The following is an 18,017-nucleotide window of genomic DNA, read 5'->3' as shown; positions in this document are numbered from 1 at the left end:
CCTTGTATTGAGTAGTGTAGATTTCAGTCTTAGGCCACCAAAAGCATGATATGGGCAATCGACTGATATCACTTTGATATACTGATTGCATTTTCGTTGGATGAGAAACCCAACTACAAATTGATTGATGGGTATACTCTTTAGCTCAGCTAACTTTTGTTATATGACTAGAAGCTATTGTAATTGAAATGAGCTATTGTTTGCAGAATCAGCATGATGCAAATGTAGTTGAAGTAGTTGGACTCTTGCTGTAACCCCACTTCTGTTGCTAAGCTAGATTGTGGGGAAAAGGAATTACTGAAGCTCACCAAACTACTACTAACCTGGTTTGGGTTGCCTAGTTTTCACTAGACAAATTGAGTCGATAAAGTCTTTATAGAACAAAACATGTAACCGCTCCAAATATTTATTTAGTTCTGATACAACTAAATAAGGTGTTTCTCAAGAAAATAATACAAAATAATGTGAGATGAGTCTAATATTATACTAAAATATTCAATAATTAATGAAATCACATAAAACAAATATTGCTAATTAATAAATGCTCCCAGGCACTAATCCCAATATTTCTATCTAGGGTCCTTTCCGGGCCTTAGAATCCCTTTCCGGTGGTCTTCAACTACCGGAATCTTCATCCATTTTAATTTTTTGAAAGCCTTTTTTTCATTATGGAAAATCGTATTTATTTTAGATTAGGGGGAAAATCTTATGACCTAACAGAAACCAAGTCTTCCAGTGAAACTTGGTTTGAGTGGGTGGAAAGTGCAAGACTTCCCTTAAGGAGGATAATATTGAGTAAGGGGGCCTCTCGGTGGTTATGCGGAGAAGGATGAAGGAAGCATCGAAATCGGGGGTAAGATGTTCAAGACATGGAAGGGCAAGGATGTCTCTACCAACATCTTTTGCTCTTTGAAGTTCAACAAGTTTGGTCGGTTTTACGTTTGTTATCATAGTTAATGGTCATACAAGAACTGTCATTATTATCCCGAGAGAACAAGGCCAATGAGGGGTGGTTGGGGGTGGTTGACCGCATTGAAAGCTTCATAAATAGGGGTCTTTAATGAACCACTCGGTTCCCGAGAACGGGGGAGATACATCGAAGTCTTTGAGGGTAGAAAGGAAGCTACAAAGAAGGCTGTCAATAAGAGCGGATGGGCATTGCGGGAGCCAAGCTGTCTCCACGAAGAAGAAAAATTCGACGGTTTCATCTTGTCCCGTGAAAAAGATATTTTACGAGAGATGCCTTATAGGGAGTTTTCCGAATGTGATGAGATTCCTACAAGGAATGATGTGAGAAAATGGGCTCAACAAACATGGAAAGGAGTTCATAATATTCGTGTATTTGACATGAATGGTATTCAATTTACGTTGGAGTTCCGGTCAAGGAAAGATGCGAGCACATTCTTATGGGCAATTGGAAGAGGCAAGGAAAGCGACTAAGGGTAGATTGGTGGTCACCGACGGCAGAGGGGCATATCCGGACCACTACAAGTTCGAGTGGTTCGGATACGAATTCTAGGTTTACCTCTCCAACTTTGGTCAGATAAGATCATGAAAGAGATAGGAAATAAATGTGGGGGTTGGCTTGAAACAGAAGAGGAGACCATCTTTGAAAAATCATCTTAGATGGGCCCGAATCAAAGTGAAAGGACCCATTGATAATATTCCAGAGAAGTCGAGATTGCAAATGGTGGGTTGATTTTTTCTCTCCCAGTTTGGATTGAAGCTCCGGTGAGATTTCGAAAATTGGAGGTGAGGGAGCTCGAAAACCTAGGTGTCAGTCCTAGGTTGGAAAAGGAAAGGGAAAAGCCTGTGGAATTGTCCTTGGAGATGTTGACTTCACAGAACTTTGGGATTAGGAGAGAAGGCAAAGATTCTTTGGTTATTGAAATGGTTATAAAGAACACTGCGGGGTCCAGCTGTAATGTGGAAAGAGAAGGAGGGTCTGAGGAAAACCCTAAAGGGGACTCATTTAAAACCATTTTGGAATTTACCAGTCGGCCAGAGAACTTTGGGCTTTTAAGGCGGTAATTTTAAAAAGGGGAGCCCAAAAGCCTTGGGTTCTTTGAGCCTTTTACCAAGTTTATTGACACAAACACAGTTTGCACATCAACGATCTTCTTTTGGCGCGTGATGCGAGAGGAGGCTTTGATGAGAATTACTCCACCAACAGTAACAGAAATTACAACACAAAAAAGGGAACATGTCATGCATGTAGATTCCGACTCGGATCGCGAAGATAATGCAATGAAGATTATCAGTATGCAACCGTATCTTGTGGAGGAGAAGACTCGGGATGAGAGAGATACTACAATGCAATTGGCAATGAGCAAAGAACCAATTCCACTTCAAATCGAAGAAATCGTGAATCGGAGATCGAAAATAGAGATGAAGAAATGATATTCTCCACGATAAGTGGAAACCGTATGAGAATGGCAACTCAACTCCCAGCAGATTCTAATCCAAATATTGCAATTAATATGGAAGACGAGGCAAGACATGACCATTTCCCAAAGCTAATTGAAGAAATTGATTCTTCGACGCAGATCATGGGGGAAGACTCGCAGGAGGAAGCAAGTAACAGACAATTGGAGCATTACATTGAGCCTTCTCCACTTCAGATGGATGATTCTCTTCATGAAGATGAGTTAGAAAGGGCTAATTTATGGGTACATCTAAATGCCATAAAACTCAGCCAAATATTTGGGGCATCTTTCAAGGAGTGTGAGAAAGAGGCCTATGCTTTACTCATGAAGCTGGATCAAGCTAGAACAAGGGAGCGGATCAATGTGGAGATTAGAGAGGAGCGAGGAAATTGTAGTTCCAAAGGAAGTGAGAAATCTGTATTTTGACATGAAGTTTAAAGATGGAGTGCCGAGAGGCAAGGGGAGGAACCTATCTCTTGTTAACCAATGAAGCTCAAAATATGTGCTTGGAATGTGAGGGGTTTAAATAGGGAGGATAAGAGGAGTTTAGTGAAACATTTAGTACAACAATGGGTGGCGATATTTATGTTCTAGTTGAAACTAAACTAGAGGAGCGATAATGACTTTTCGGGCGGCTATGGGATAATAGGTGGGTGGGCGAGATTCATCGAAGGCTATAGGCGGTAGTGGAGGTATTTTAGTCATGTGGGATAAGAGGGAATGGAAGGGTGAATTGGTAGAGGTTGGTGGGCAAGTGATCACTGTAAATTTTCGAGGATCAACCAGAATTTGGCCCCCGGTTTCTCGGTCTTGTGTATGCGGATTGTAATAGAGTGATTAGGAGAGAACTTTGGTGGGAGTTGGCTGGTAGTAGGAGCTTTTGTGATGGGCCTTGGGTGGTTTGTGGCGATTTCAATGTCACAAGATATATCTACGAAAGCGGGGGTGCCACAAAATCACGGGGGCTATGTCGAGTTTTCGAATGTATCAATGACTTAGAATTGGTAGACCTCCTTTATTTGGAGGGTCATATACTTGGAGAAGGGAGAGAACCACATAAGTGCATCTAGAATTGATGATTTTTGTATTCGGTACGATTGGGAGGATACTTTCTGCATTAAACACTTTTTACCAAAGTTGGGATCGGATCACAATCCGTCCTACCGACTTGTGGTACTGGGATTCAAGAAGACATACTTTAAATTCGAGAAATGGTGGTTGGGGGTGGAGGGGTTCAAGGATAAGGTGAAAGCTTGGTGGGTTTCATTCCCAAATGTGGGCCGACCTACTTTTATTCTGGCAAATAAACTCAAACTTCTAAAAGAGGAGTTAAAAGAATGGAGTAGGCATAACAAGGTGGACTGGAAGCTTAGAAAAGGGAAATCTTAGAACAACTTAGTTCATGGGAGAATGTGCGGGAACAAAGAACTCTTGCGATGATGAACTATTACAAAAAACAAATTTAGCTCTAGAGTATGAGGAAGTGGCAAAGAGGGAGGAGATAGCATGGAGACGAGAGGTCGAGAGTACAATGGTTGAAGCATGGGGATAAAAACACTAAATATTTCCAGTGGCGAGTGCTCATAAAAGGTACAATACTATAGATTCTCTTGATGTGGATGGCAACACTATCACGATCTGTAGGAATTAGGAATGCCATCCAGGATTTTTACGAACCTATACAAAGCGAAGATTGGAGACCGAATTCCTTATTCGGGATGCTTCGATTATTTCATCGGATGATCAGATTTGGCTGCAAAGGAATTTTGAGAAAGTGGAGATCTTAGAGTGTATCAAGTTGTGTGCTATTGACAAGGCACCAGGACCTAATGGTTTTCCTATGAGCTTCTATCTCACTTTTTGGAATATGCTAAAGGGGGATATCATGAGTACTATGCAGTACTTTCATGATCATCAGGTTTTTGAAAGGAGCTTTAATGCTATTTATGTAGCTCTTATTCCTAAGAAGGTCGGAGTAAGTGAATTGAGGGATTTTAGACCAATCAGCCTCATTAGTGGGGTTTACAAAATAATTGCAAAAGTTCTAGCGAGAAGGCGAAAAGGGTGGTGAATAGTTTGGTGAACAAACATCAAATGGCTTTTGTAAAGGGGAGCGGATCATGGATGCGGCTACGATTGCAAGTGAATGTGTGGATTCAAGAACAAGAGGGGATGCCCAGGGGTAATGTGCAAACTTGATATTAAAAAAAGCTTATGACCATGTAAATTGGGAATATCTTCTAAACATCCTCAAACAAATGGGCTTCGGTGGTAGATGGTTGAAATGGATAGGATTTTGTGTTGAAGCCGTTAGGTTCTTAATTCTAGTCAATGGAGAACCCGTTGGTTTTCCATACGAGAGGGGCCTTAGACAGAGAGATCCTCTATCTCCCGCTTGTTTATTTTAGCCATGGAAGGACTTAACGGTATGGTGAGAGTGGCTTTACAAAACAAGTGGATAAGAGGTTTCAAGATTAGAGGTGGAGGGGAAGAGAACATGGAAATCGTCAATTACTATATACGAGATGACACAATAATTTTTGTGAGCCGGTAGTCGATCGATCCGATACATCGAGTAATGTTGGTAATTTTTGAAGCCACGGTCCGAAAGTGAATTGGAGGAAAAGCAGTCTATTTCCCATGCAAAGAAGTTGCCACATACAAACTGCGGCCGATATACTTGGCTCGGGGTGGACAATTTGCCTCTCGTGTATTTAGGCATGCCTCTTGCGTAGGCATAAGGATGTGGAGATTTGGGACAAAGACATTATGGAGAAAGGCGAGAAGAGACTAGCACGATGGAAAGCACAATACATTTCTTTAGGGGAAGAATCACTTTAATCAATTCTGTTCTTGATTCTCTTCCAACTTATATGATGTCTTTATTCCCCATTCCATCCAGTGAGGCGAAAAAGCTTAATAGATTGAGGAGGGATTTTTTGTGGAAAGGAAACAAGGAGGGTAGAGGTTATAATTTAGTGAACTGGGATGTAGCACAGCTAAGTAAGAGCAAGGGTGGTCTTGGCATCAGAAATTTGAAGATACAAAACAATTGTTTGCTAATGAAGTGGTTATGGAGGTTTAGTAGTGAGGAAACAACTTTGTGGAGGAAGTCATTCTACATAAATTTGGCCAAACCGGCCCCTGGTGTTCCAAACGAGGTCAATACAACTTATGGAGTGGGAGTGTGGAGATCAATCGCTCTCTATGGTCAAAGCGTAGGGGAATACTAGCATTAAAGTGGGAAATGGCACCGAACTAGGTTTTGGAAAGATATCCGGACTGGTCATGCTTCTTTAATGGACTCGTTTCGATTTATTTTTTACGAGCAACGGACACGATGTCACTATCAATGATTGTTGGTCTACTCAAGGTTGGAACTTATCTTTCGGGAGAAATTTGAATGATTGGGAAGTGGGGAGGGTGGCAAACCTTTGTTAAAGGAGATTAAGGGCTTTTCTAGCATTTCAATCGCGAGGCGATTCATTGAGATGGAGACATACTATGGATGGAGCTTTCTCGGTCAACAAGATCTATCGAAGGAGATTAATGCGAGAGGTGGGGAGCGACAAGGACACGGAAGAATATATGGAAAAGTACGGCACCAACTAAGGTGAAATGCTTTACATGGTTGGTGGCCAAAAGGGCTTGTCTCACTCATGAAGTAATACAAAAAAAGGGTATGCCGGTAGTAACCCGGATGTTTTCTATGCAATGAGATCGGAGAGACCTACAATCATCTATTCCTTCATTGCAAATTCCTTGCTCAAATACGGACCATGTTCTTTAGTCTCACAAAGATCAAGTGGACAATGCCGAGCACACCTGCAGATCCGATGAGTTCTTGGATCGGAGAAGAGGAGCGATAAGACTCGGAAGAAGTGGTGGAGGATTATACCATTTGGTGGGGAGCATTTGGAAGGAGAGGAATGGTAGATGCTTTGAAGATAAAATCAATTCCATATACAAAGTAAAATGGAATTGTATTGTATCTTTATTCTTTTGGTGTAAAAAGCGCATAGAGGAGGAGATGATCGGTAGATTTCTTAGGAGCCCTGTAAATCTATTTTTTTTTTCTTTTCTTTTCTTTCTCTCTGTTGAACTCTGTTTTTTTGGAGGTGGCCAGCGTACCCTTAATGCTGAGGAATACAATAGTACCAGTTTCAAAAAAAAATATTGCTAATTAATAAGCTATAGTGAAAATAAGCAAAATCTAGAAGTACTAAGTCATACTAAAATAAGCACGACTAATAAGTACTATTAAATGACTAAACACTACAGCAAAAGTAAAACTAAGTTATATATTTTCATTGTCTAAATCAATGCAAAACTAAAAAACAGATATCCTACGCTATTGTCATTCCTAATGTTAAATTGAATTTCTTTTTATTAGCATTAGTATTGATTTGGTTTTGGTTTGAGCTTTATTTGAGTTACTAATATTTATGAGCTATAAAACTTATTAAACCATTCGAAAAATCTAAGTTCAAGCTTGAAATAATACGTTAGAAGACCAAAATTATGAAAAAGTTTTGAGGAACCTACTTATTCGAGTTGGTTTGGTTTCGGTTTGATTTTTTATTTTTTAGTTAAAATCAAACCAACCTAATTATACTCTACTCCTTTTTTTTTCTTTTTTTTTTTGTGGTAAACGAACACTTGTATTAACACCAAAGTGACGGTTACAAAGCCAAATAGGTACAAACCACTTATTTCTCAGAAAAGGACTAGGCTAGCAAAAGGAAGACCGGTAGCCCTATCACTAGTAATCTATTGCAACCATTGAGTGCAGCCTAGCAGAGAGATTAGCCTATCGAGAGTTAACTTTGCATAACATATCCTTGGAATCAAATATTTTCCTGACCACCCAAATTGCATTATGGTGCAATTTTCAATAGAGCCAGCTTTATGTAGTAAGAGTGTACCCATTTGATCCAGAAGCAATATTTTTTCTCAGTGATGGCCTAAAGCTGCGTAAGCACAGCAGCTTGATTCCAAAGTGATAGGTTGCGAACATTTTGGTCCCCATCAACTCTGGCCATACATATCTTCTCCTAAGACACAAGTACTTTTCTGAAAACATTGGCTGAGTCAGTACAAAAAAAGGTTCTGCACACACAATCAATCATCTTTAGTATCTTCTTGGGCAATATAAATATTTGTGCCTAGTAGGTTTGGATACCAAAGATGACTGACTTTATCCTTTGAATCATGCCAGCATAAGCGAGAAATTTAGCTAACCAACACCTTATTCTCTCAGTGATCTTTTCCACCAGTAGAAGACATTTTGGAGACAATGAACTTCTTTGAGGATAGAGAAACCCCCAAATAATTTGAAAGGGATCTCACCCTCAGCATACCCCAAGGTGGAAATAGGATTTCCTGCTTCAATGCCAATGAGTCACTAGACATAGATAGAACTTTTTTTAGTGTTAGCTTGCAACCCTGAAGCAGTAGAAAATTTGTGAAAAGCATCCTGAAGAAGTTGAATTGACTTCACATCTGCCTTACAGAGCATCAGTAAGTCATCGGCGAAGCAAATATGTACCATACCAATCTTCTTGCACCTTAGGGGGAATTTGAAGTCCTTGTGAAGTCCAAGCAGTATAGTTCCCATTGTAAATATTTCATAGCAATGACAAAGAGGTAAGGGAGCATAGGGTCCTCTTGCCTTATCCCTCTTTTCTCCTGGAATGGGTTGGAGAGACCATCATTCAACACCAAAAAATAGAAAATTGTAGATATGCACTTTATTACCTAGAGGATGAATTTATAGAGGAACCCCAATTCTTCAAGCATTTTTCAAAGAAACTCCATTCAATAAAGTTATAAGTCTTCCTGAGGTCAACTTTCATAAAACATCTTGGAGATAGACTTTCTTTTAATACCATTTTTAACAACTCATGACTAAAGAGTATGTTTTCAATGATGCTCCTACCCTCAATGAAAGCTGATTGTGATGGGCTAAGCATATGACAAATAACACTCTTATTCCTTTTTGTTAAGACTTTGGTAATAATCTTATAAAAAGTAGTGAAGCATGCTATAAGCCTATAGTATTTGACATGTGTAGCGGAAGGGACTTTAAGTACAAGTGTAATGGAAATGCAACTAAAAGTCTTAAGAAGCTTTCCAAAGGCACAAAACTCCTTCACTGCAGCTAAGACATCAGATTTAATCATTGTCCCGTTCTGAGTAAAGAACTCAATTGGATAACCATCAATACTTGGAGCTTTCTCATGTGGCATGCCCTTGATAGCAACTAGTATCTCATGATCACTAATAGGAGTGATCAGAAGACACTTTTGTTGATAAGTGAGACAAGGGTCACTCCTTATAACTTCAGTATTTGGACAGGGTAACTCCTCAGCAACTGAACTCATTAAGTGGGAGAAAAATAAGATGAATTCAGCCTTCACTAATCTAGCGTCATGCAATTTAGTACCATTAGAATTATAACGGGGTTATAATATTCCTGCATGCCTTAATTTTATTTAAACGTGAAAGTATCTGGTATTTGCATCTCTACTAGAAAACCAGCAAACTCTGGACTTTCGTCTGAAAACCCGTTCCTCAACAGTACTCCACTTACTGATATCATTTAGGAAGGTCTTATCCTGTTCTAGCCATAGTGGACAAAGAGGTTAAGTAGCAATTTGAGCTTTTAGAATCTCCAACCCCCTGTCTAGCTAGTTGTAATTTTTCGATGTAAGAAGCCACATATGCATTCAGTCACTTTAAACCTTCCTACAGAGCTTTTAGCTTCATCCACAACTAATATATTTTGGTTCCCCAATCCAACACTTGGTGAATTACGCTTCACAATGATAGAAAGAGCTGACATTGAAGGGTCAAAAAGCAACGTCACTATGAACACTTAACTGCCACAAGCCAGTTATCCCCGTGGTAACTTTTCTGACACCTCTAGCTTTGAATCTGAAGGTCAAAAGGATCGTTAGATCACGGTTTCACCGTTCGTATTCGTACTGGAAATAGCTTTTACCAGAATACTACGAAAATCAGGGTCTCTTTTTAACCACCTGGAAGCCATTCTGCTCTTGGACATCTGCCTCAGCATTCCAATAGTTATCAGCATTGTGCTCAAATTTCATTCAGTACAAAACTTGGGTCTTCAATCATAGTTTACCACCTGATGGATAGTCCAGTAGGGGTGATGATCTCAATGGACTCAAGGAGTGGTCGAGAGACATCATTTTCAACCAATATACGAGCATAAGAGATCCTGTCAATATTAGCATTAAACTTGTCTGTGTATAGAGGTGGGCAACACAAGCGACGTTACTCAGAGCATTACTAGACCAATACCCCACCGGCAAGCGTAAAATAACCCACAATGGAATAGTGGTTACGCAATCAAGGTCGAAGTCATAGTCAATTTCTAAATTTTGAAGCACAAATGGTTTATTATGGAGTGTGTAAGGATCTACTTGAATGACCTTATCACATTCCTCTACTGAATCAAAACTAAAAGTGCATTAGCCTTCATCGTGCAACAAAATATAGGGTTTACTCACAAAATTTCTGTAACATCCCGTAAATCCGTATAGAGTGTGAAAGCACTGTATGAGTCCTTTGGAACCTTATATGTTGGGTTACGTGTATGACTTTAGGCTAAAGACCCAAGAGGAGATGGTCAAAATGAAAATTCACTGCAGTTTCACGAAAAGGAGGTTTGATGGTCGTCCTTTGTATCGTCGATCTATTCGACGCTCCGTCCTTTGCACCGTAGAAAGTAAGGAAGAGAAAGTTGCTCACTGAAAATTTCATGACTTTGACGGAGCAGATCGACGCTCCATCGTTTGTACCGTAGAATTGACCTAGCACAAAGACCATTCGACGGATCAGATCGACGCTCCGTCGTTTGTACCGTCGATTGTGCCTGACGGCCTGAAATTATATAAGTTGCAAAATTTTAGTTTCCTTCCATTATTTTCACTCTCAAAAACCGTAAGGACGAAAATATCTCTCTAGGGATCCAACACTAAGGTAAGAACATCTTAATCATTGTTTATCAATCCTAACATCAAACCCATGATTCTTAACATGATTCTTGTGACTAAAACCTGGTTTGCAACATAATTCTTCCTAAAGTGATTCAAGCTAGGTTTGGGTGTTCTTCACTAGAAAAGTGAATTGTTAAACTTTGTTTAACATACTAAGGTATGTCTCTTTTAAAAACCTCATCACGGATATATGTTTTCTTCTCAAAGGTTCTTTATTGAATAAAGAGGTGAACTTCTTACGTAAAACCCTAATTCATGTCTTTTCGCTTCGGTAGGTGTACATGAGGACAAGTCCACATTAAACCTTGATTGCATTATCCTCTATATACGTATATGAAATCATAATCGTTTTCTTCTATAAGAGATGATCAGTGATGATGGTTAATTGTTGGTATTGATGATTTTACAAAGAAACTAAGACAAATGAATCTTGTTTAAAGAAGTGGAAACGTTTTCAAGATTATCTATGAAATTATGGACTTTCGTAATGGCATAATGAACTTTAATGCTATTTTATGGTGTGAATACTTTGAGACAAATTGTGAATCGGCTTCTATGCTATGAATTTTATTGTTGTGTTTGGCCTAGCTACTCGGGAGGAAGGGTAGCCACTATGGATCCTAGTGTGATGATGCCTAGCCATTCGGGAGGAAGGATAGCCACCGTTGAATTTCATATTCCGGTGGTGGTCTTAGAGCAAGGGAACCTCTACGGTCACCCCTTCGATGTGCTTGATTCTTGGGCCTATATTGGCATGTGTGATATTCTTATTTTCTCATGGAATTGTTGTTGTTAATTATGATCAATTGAAAGGCATATTTGAAGTTGTGCCTTGACAAGAGGCCTTATAATCGGTTTTGATAATTCTTATTGAGATGCACAAACTGAATAACTGTTCTTACATTGGTTTCACACGATTTTCAAGACTGATTTTTTATGTATTACTGTACTTTATTTTCATATTACTTGTTATCCCCGAGGCACTCACCGAGTACGAAGTACTCAGGCATACCATTGTTGTTTTTTATGGTATGTTAGGTAATGGTGAAGAGTGTGTTCTCGATACTCCGAGCGTTTAGGAATGACTTGCGGTTACGATTTTGGTGAGCCCACACATTCATTCTGTGGGGACACCCTATTTATTTAATTCCATTTATTTATATTAGTTTTCTAGTCGGCGTCCCGATGAGTTAGACATTTATTCCTTATTCTTAGAAGCTCCTTAGTATACATTCAAATGTGAGTAGAAGAAGAGTTGTTGTTTAACTCTTTCGGGCATACTATCATGTTTTGGTTGGTTTAGTTAATTTATAAAGACTTCCGCTGATTTAATTCATATATTCATGATTTGTTACATTCGTTTTATAAACTGTTGGTGGCGAATATTGAACCTGGCGGGTTCAAGTATTATTATTGTGTCGTTTAGGTTCTTCGGATGTTGTTCAGGACGTTGGATGCTGGTCACGTCTAGGGTGGGTTTTGGGCGTGGCAATTTCTGGAATTCAACACATAACTCTGCATGGATTTCACATACGGGGTGTCACCTATAACATAATCAATCAAGGCTGACTTAGAAATAGTCCTCCTGCTCTTTCAGGTCGTCATCTACAATATTAACATAAACTTTGCCTTCTTTAGTGATAGGGGAACATAGGATAGTGACTTACCCTTTTGCGCAATTCTGTTTTCTTGATAGTCTTTCTTCACCGGGGTTGGTTGGGAAGACGACTGCTTCAGAGAACTGGAGCTCCCTCGTCGTGGCTGAATCACAGGCTTCTAGTTGTATCGACTTCTGGGATTAAGAATCAGATATAGGTTTCCAATGATTGATTGGAATTGAGGCGGAAGAAAACTGCCAAACGTGAGAGAAGGCAGTCGACAACTCAATCCATCTTTAGGGGTAACGAATTTTGTTACCCAAGTAGTACCGTTGTCGGAATTTAATTGTGGTTTCATGGTCAAAACCTCAGGTGGTAGAAGTTAGCAAAGCCGAAGGAGTCCTCATTTTTCTATGATCCAAATTTTGGACGTTCCCAGTTGGGTATTATTTTCAATACCAAATCAAATCAAACCGAACCATAGTTATTTTTTTTTCCAATTTGATTCAGATTATTGGTTCGGTGGAATTTGTCAATTTTCTTTATACACAAATGTTTTGGTTAGTTTTTAAGATGAGTTTTTTAAGTTTAAGTGCAAAATCTTTTTTCACTGACAAAACGTTAACTTTTTAAAGTAAAATGCATGTCCAAATAAAATTTTGAATTTTAAAGTAAAATACATGTCCAAATAAAATTTTGAACGGTTTAAATACCATTATTTGTCTTCAACTTTAAATCATTATTCTACAATTAAATTCATCTCCAAATACCTATTAGATATAGTTCAAAAAAATTGTTTTCCACTGGAGATGTGACAAAAAGTTGCTCTTTCTTGACTATAAAGTAAACTAATAGTAAGAGTTAGTAATATTCGAAAACAGACACATGGGTGATGTGTCAGCAATGAATGCACTTAATAATAAATGACATCATGGTTCGTAAGTCTTTATACCAAATCATTGTCTTTTAGCCAATCAACATAAGGAATATGTCCAACATAAGGAATGGTTTTAGACTGCTTACTCTCTATGTTTCAATTTATGTCTAACGTATTTAACTAGACATGAAATTTAAAAAAGAACGATAATTTTTAAATTTATAGTGTTAAATAAGTTATATATATTTTATGTTACTATAAATAATTGCATAAATGTAAATTATATCCAAATATAGAAAGGGATCTTTTTTTGGGCGTATTAATAAGAAAATATGAGGGAGTATGTTATATGAGTAGTATTCAAGGACTCTCCCGCCCATTTTTATTCAATCGCACGCAGAAGATTAACCAGTAATTAATAATAATTACTTGAAGCTTTCAAACTAATTATTAATAATAAGGATAAAATAGATACGAAATGATACATTATCATCCAGATTGAACAAGTAAAAATGGATATTATTTTTAGTAAAGCGGACAAGTAAAAATGGAAGAAGCTGAGTATGAGTCTCTCTTTTTTTTTTTTTTTTTTTTTTTTAAACATGCAGAACCGTAGTAGCTATAAATCATTTCTTCGTAATGAGCTCACCCATCACCAAACAGATGGTGATAATGCCACCTGCTCCGATATTAATTAAGTTTATTTATATATGAATTAAGTTTATTTATATATTACCTTTTGGGAAAATTTTCAATTCAACTTTTCTAACGTCATGCTAAATTTAATATTTGTAAGCTGTTTTTTCTTATTCTCGAATTGTATACTGTATCTTCTGTTGCAGGGAATTAATAATCCTCAAGCACTTCAACCTATGTATGCGTTTCAATAATAAATTTCAGCAAACCCGAACCTTTATTTAAGAAACTAGATGGCGTATGTCCGTGTGCCCAACACTTTGGATTATAGTGTATCTATGTGTATGTAGTTGTGTTTGAGTAGTGATAATATATATATTTTATATTGCTATAATAAATATACATAAGTTTGCACTGTTTTTATGCATATATATATACACACTATGTTCAAAACACGATTAATATAACATTGTAGTTTGTCTTCCGTATCCAAAACTTTATTATATTAGTGTTTGCTACGAATACAAAGTTTGCAAAAATTTTATTAATACTTTTTAAAAGAGAAGACTTGTTTAAAAGGAAACTATTTTGCTCTCTTTGTGACAAAACAATAGCAATATTTAAGCATCAGTTGATACTTTGAATTTTAATTTGATTAATTTAAAGGGGTAAAATATTCTATTGTTAATGTATGTAGATTGGACCTAAACAATACTTATTATTTTTTTATCAAATTTTGATTTGGATAATTCTAATTCAAATTATTAAATTAATTTTACATGTTTAAAATGAAACAAAGTAGAAATTTGATTTTCTATTTAAACGAAGAACTAGTATTTTTTAATTTTTGATGAATATTCTTGGATTAGCTCATTTTACTTGTCATGTTGTCTTTTGCACGGTTTTTTAAGGAAACGTCAATTAGAATTATAATTTGACTAATTTACCTTATTTATAATTTGATCTCCATTTAATATTATTTTTTTCTTTTACGACATTAATCTCTTTTCACATTTATTAGAGTGAGAATAAAAATGAAAAAGTAATTAAATTCTATCTTATTTTAAAATATAAATATTTTAAGTATATTTATTTTAGTAAACATAACAAATAAATGACATGGCGGAATAGCAAATACAACAGTTAAATATCTAGAATAGATCTCAGGCTAATATAAGAAAAAAAAGGAAATTGTACGGTTTGGCTACTTAAACTTTTGAAGAAAAACAATAATATGGGATCCATGTTTTTTGCTGTATAATAATTGTATTTGCTTCCACTAATGGGTTGATACGCATGTGGCAATGAATCCATCATTATTGACTTAATGGGGATACTTTGGGAATTACATGAATATTGTTTGATTTTTTAATATGGGGTCCACTTTTTTTTTTTTTTAATATATTGTTTGATTTTTTTTTTTAGTAGACGGGTCCAGTTTTTTTATTTTTTATTTACATGAGTTGGAGGTGGACAATGAAACCACCCCCAACTCATGCTTCTAATATAGTAAAATATAATTTTGTTGTAACCTTAATTTTACGTGGTTGGCTATGAAACCGCCCACTTTACTTGTTCATGTTTGACTTGACACATCCCTTAAAAAACAATTAATAAAATAATGAGTTCACTAATCACGCTTTGAATATGATAAATTCAATGTTTTAGAAAATGCATCAAGAAATGATTATAGTTAATAATAAGGATAAACTAGGATATTGATACCAAACGTGAGAAAATATATTTCTGAAAAGATGGATGGTGAAGAAGATACTAGGGTCAAAGGACTCCTTGGTTGCTGCTTCTAATGTTTTACAGGCAAATCCCAAAAGAAGCATGATAAAACAGCTGTATTTGCAGTCGCTAGGGGAGGTTCCTAGAGCACCATGGAGGAGTTTACTGTTCCAGAACTCAGCTAGGCCTAAAGCTCTATTTATTATGTGGCTTCAGGTTCAAAACAGGCTCTTCACCACAGATAGACTACTACAATGGAATATTCAAGTAGACCCAATCTGTCAAATGTGTCACACTGGAAATGAACACAGAGATCACCTTTTTTTTTATTGCTGTTTTGCACAGGTGCTTTGGCAAAGGTTGATGAGATGGTTGCAGACCCACTGGCCAGTACAACAGAACTGGAACCAGCAATACCAGACAGTCCTAAACCTTTCCAAAGGCAAGACAACACAGGCTCAACTGTTACGAATGGTATATGCAGAATTTATATTTGCACTGTGGAAAGAGAGGAATAAGAATTTTTGAGAAAAGGGAGACACAAGGGGAGCACTTAGCAAAGGAAATAGCATGCGTATGTACTGCTAGAGCTGCCTCAACAGTGAAAACAAGACTACTACAATGCAGATTCTGAGAGAATACGAGCTGAGTTATATATATAGACTATAGCAAGCGATAAGGTGTTCTGATGTATAGCTATAGTTACCAGTTATCCTTTGTATAGTTTAGAAGGGGAACTCATCAGATTTAGCAAGCTGTGTTATAGCTTGGCTGTTTTGTAATTATTCTCTTGGTATTAACACAAGCCTATTAGTTACCCAAAATATATATATATATATATATATATATTTCTGCAAAAAAATATAGCGGAAACTAATTTTTGTCCAACACACATAAATAACATTTGAGCAGTCCACGCATTAACATATTATAGATTTCTTAGCATTTTCAAAAATGATTTTGGAGCTTTATGTATTTTTTTGGGGGACTTTATGTGTGATCTTAAGTTCTTAACCCTCGTAATCCTTTCTTCCAGAAATGGCTACGTATACGTCACTTCCTAGTTTGTGAATTCCTACCTGAAATTGGCGCTAATTGAGTCCTAAATTATGAACTTACTAATTTAAAGGAAGTCGCATGAGGAAGTTAAAGACAAAATCATAAAGATACTATTTTTATTATAGTTAAATAATCCTTAAAAATTGCACTTTGGTCAAACAAAGGTTGAAAAAGCCTTGTGGAAATTTTGAAGGGGAGTCTTGGAAATGGTAAGTGAGTCATAAGGCGAATGCGGCCCTTATGCCTGAATTTTTGACTGTAGGCAAGTAGTTTCTTCACTAATATTTGCATTAAAGGGCGTCGCCTAATCTGATATTCACTTGAGGTGCAATGCTCCTTCCCGAACCCTATTAATTCGTGATGCTTTGTGCGCCAATCACTAATATTTGCATTAAAGTATGTTGTCTAATTATACCCCTTCAGGTGCGGTCCTTCCCCGAACCCTCGCACTCCGGATCTTTGTCCAGAGTAAATTTTTCTACCCTCATTGACAACAAATTAAATGATGCTTGTAGTTTTCCGACTAACTTTTGATACATTTCTTTGAATTTGTTTTGTCACATTTGGTTATAGAACACGAATCCCTTCTACCGATAATGTTTGTAGTGTTAATTGTTTAATTTATTAGGACACTTTAAAATGAGTAATCACACCAAGAATAACATATACAGTGAAATTCAATTTTTAAAACGATGATAAAAGTTAAAAGAGCAAGAAGCGTACATAAACTAAATTATAGTACGTCATGATTGTCAATCCTTAAGTCAGCAGCCTAAAATACAGATTGAGTATCAAGCCTGTCAAAAGCATAATACTAAGCAATACTCAGTGATTTAAAGTCCATTCCGCATATAGATAGATAGAGGATTTATGATAAAAATGAATATTTGCGGTGAAGATGAAGTAAGTGAATCATTAAAATAGTCAGTCTTGTAAATAGGCAGGCCAATGGAGATACATCTTAAGATTTGTTAGACCAAAAGCTTTCACAAAATGAAAAAGAAAATAATGAAGAAAGTGGGTGCAGCAAATTAATTACTTTAATAAAGCACACCGTAAAAAATACAGAAGAAAGGGTACCACAAGCTAATTATAAAATTACGTTTAACCAATAACTTATTGGTTATTATTTTTGAAACAGTAAGGGTGGATTAGAAAACAAAGAAATAAATAACTTGTTATTTTCTTAAAACGTGAAATATTTTTAAACAAATTTACTGCACTAAAACGATAAATATTTGGGAGAGGTAGTATTATTATTGTAAGAGATTCACTGAATTCAAACTTGAAAGAGATTCTCATTTCTTAGAACCTCAATAATATTGGTTGCTCCATAATTTTCATAACCTCGAAATTATGGCTTGATTCGCAGAACCAAGCAGAAAACCAGGATGGCAACAGTCTTATTGTTTAATGTTGCTTTCTTTATTAGTATAACTAAATACTCAACTTGATCAATGTTTACCCCGAAATTAGGTAATAAGATGAATTTTGTAAATGAGGTATAGGATATGTGGATACTTTAATCTACTTGGGTTAATGAGGAATATATTAGCAGATTCGTTATAATGACTTATAAATCCACGTGCTAATAACTTGGATGAACACGTCACTACTATGGATTTGAGCTGGATATGTATGTACGTATATTTCAATGCTATAT

At 36.7% G+C, this 18,017-nt stretch overlaps 1 protein-coding gene across 2 annotated transcripts; it reads right to left on the bottom strand.

Moving 5' to 3' along the window:
• Positions 1-6,655: 6,655 nt before the first annotated feature.
• Positions 6,656-12,537, bottom strand: LOC132068835 (uncharacterized). 2 transcript variants are annotated; one of them, XR_009417537.1, is made up of 2 exons: positions 12,118-12,537; positions 6,656-8,114 (listed from the first exon to the last, which is right to left on the bottom strand). XR_009417537.1 is itself a non-coding variant. In XM_059462573.1 (2 exons), the coding sequence occupies exons 1-2, from the start codon at positions 8,807-8,809 to the stop codon at positions 7,831-7,833; spliced, it is 441 nt and encodes a 146-aa protein (XP_059318556.1). In that variant the 5' UTR covers positions 8,810-10,321; the 3' UTR covers positions 7,042-7,830. The 2 variants fall into 2 exon arrangements, 1 of the variants encoding a protein (XP_059318556.1); XM_059462573.1 differs by lacking the exon at positions 12,118-12,537 and adding an exon at positions 8,653-10,321 and having other exon boundaries at positions 7,042-8,114.
• Positions 12,538-18,017: the final 5,480 nt, after the last annotated feature.

The sequence above is a fragment of the Lycium ferocissimum genome, chromosome 8, assembly GCF_029784015.1.
Source record: "Lycium ferocissimum isolate CSIRO_LF1 chromosome 8, AGI_CSIRO_Lferr_CH_V1, whole genome shotgun sequence".
Classification (NCBI taxonomy): domain Eukaryota; kingdom Viridiplantae; phylum Streptophyta; class Magnoliopsida; order Solanales; family Solanaceae; genus Lycium; species Lycium ferocissimum.
Note: the sequence above shows the minus strand (reverse complement) of the source record. Positions and strands in the feature narration are given on the sequence as shown.

Bases quoted from the DNA above. Each gene is read 5' to 3' on its own strand.
- LOC132068835 (XM_059462573.1), bottom strand. From the start codon at position 8,809: ATGAGTTCAGTTGCTGAGGAGTTACCCTGTCCAAATACTGAAGTTATA. The intron at 8,115-8,652 runs GTATTGATGGTT...AACCCATTCCAG, and splicing joins GCCACATGAGAAAGCTCCAA to GAGAAAAGAGGGATAAGGCA.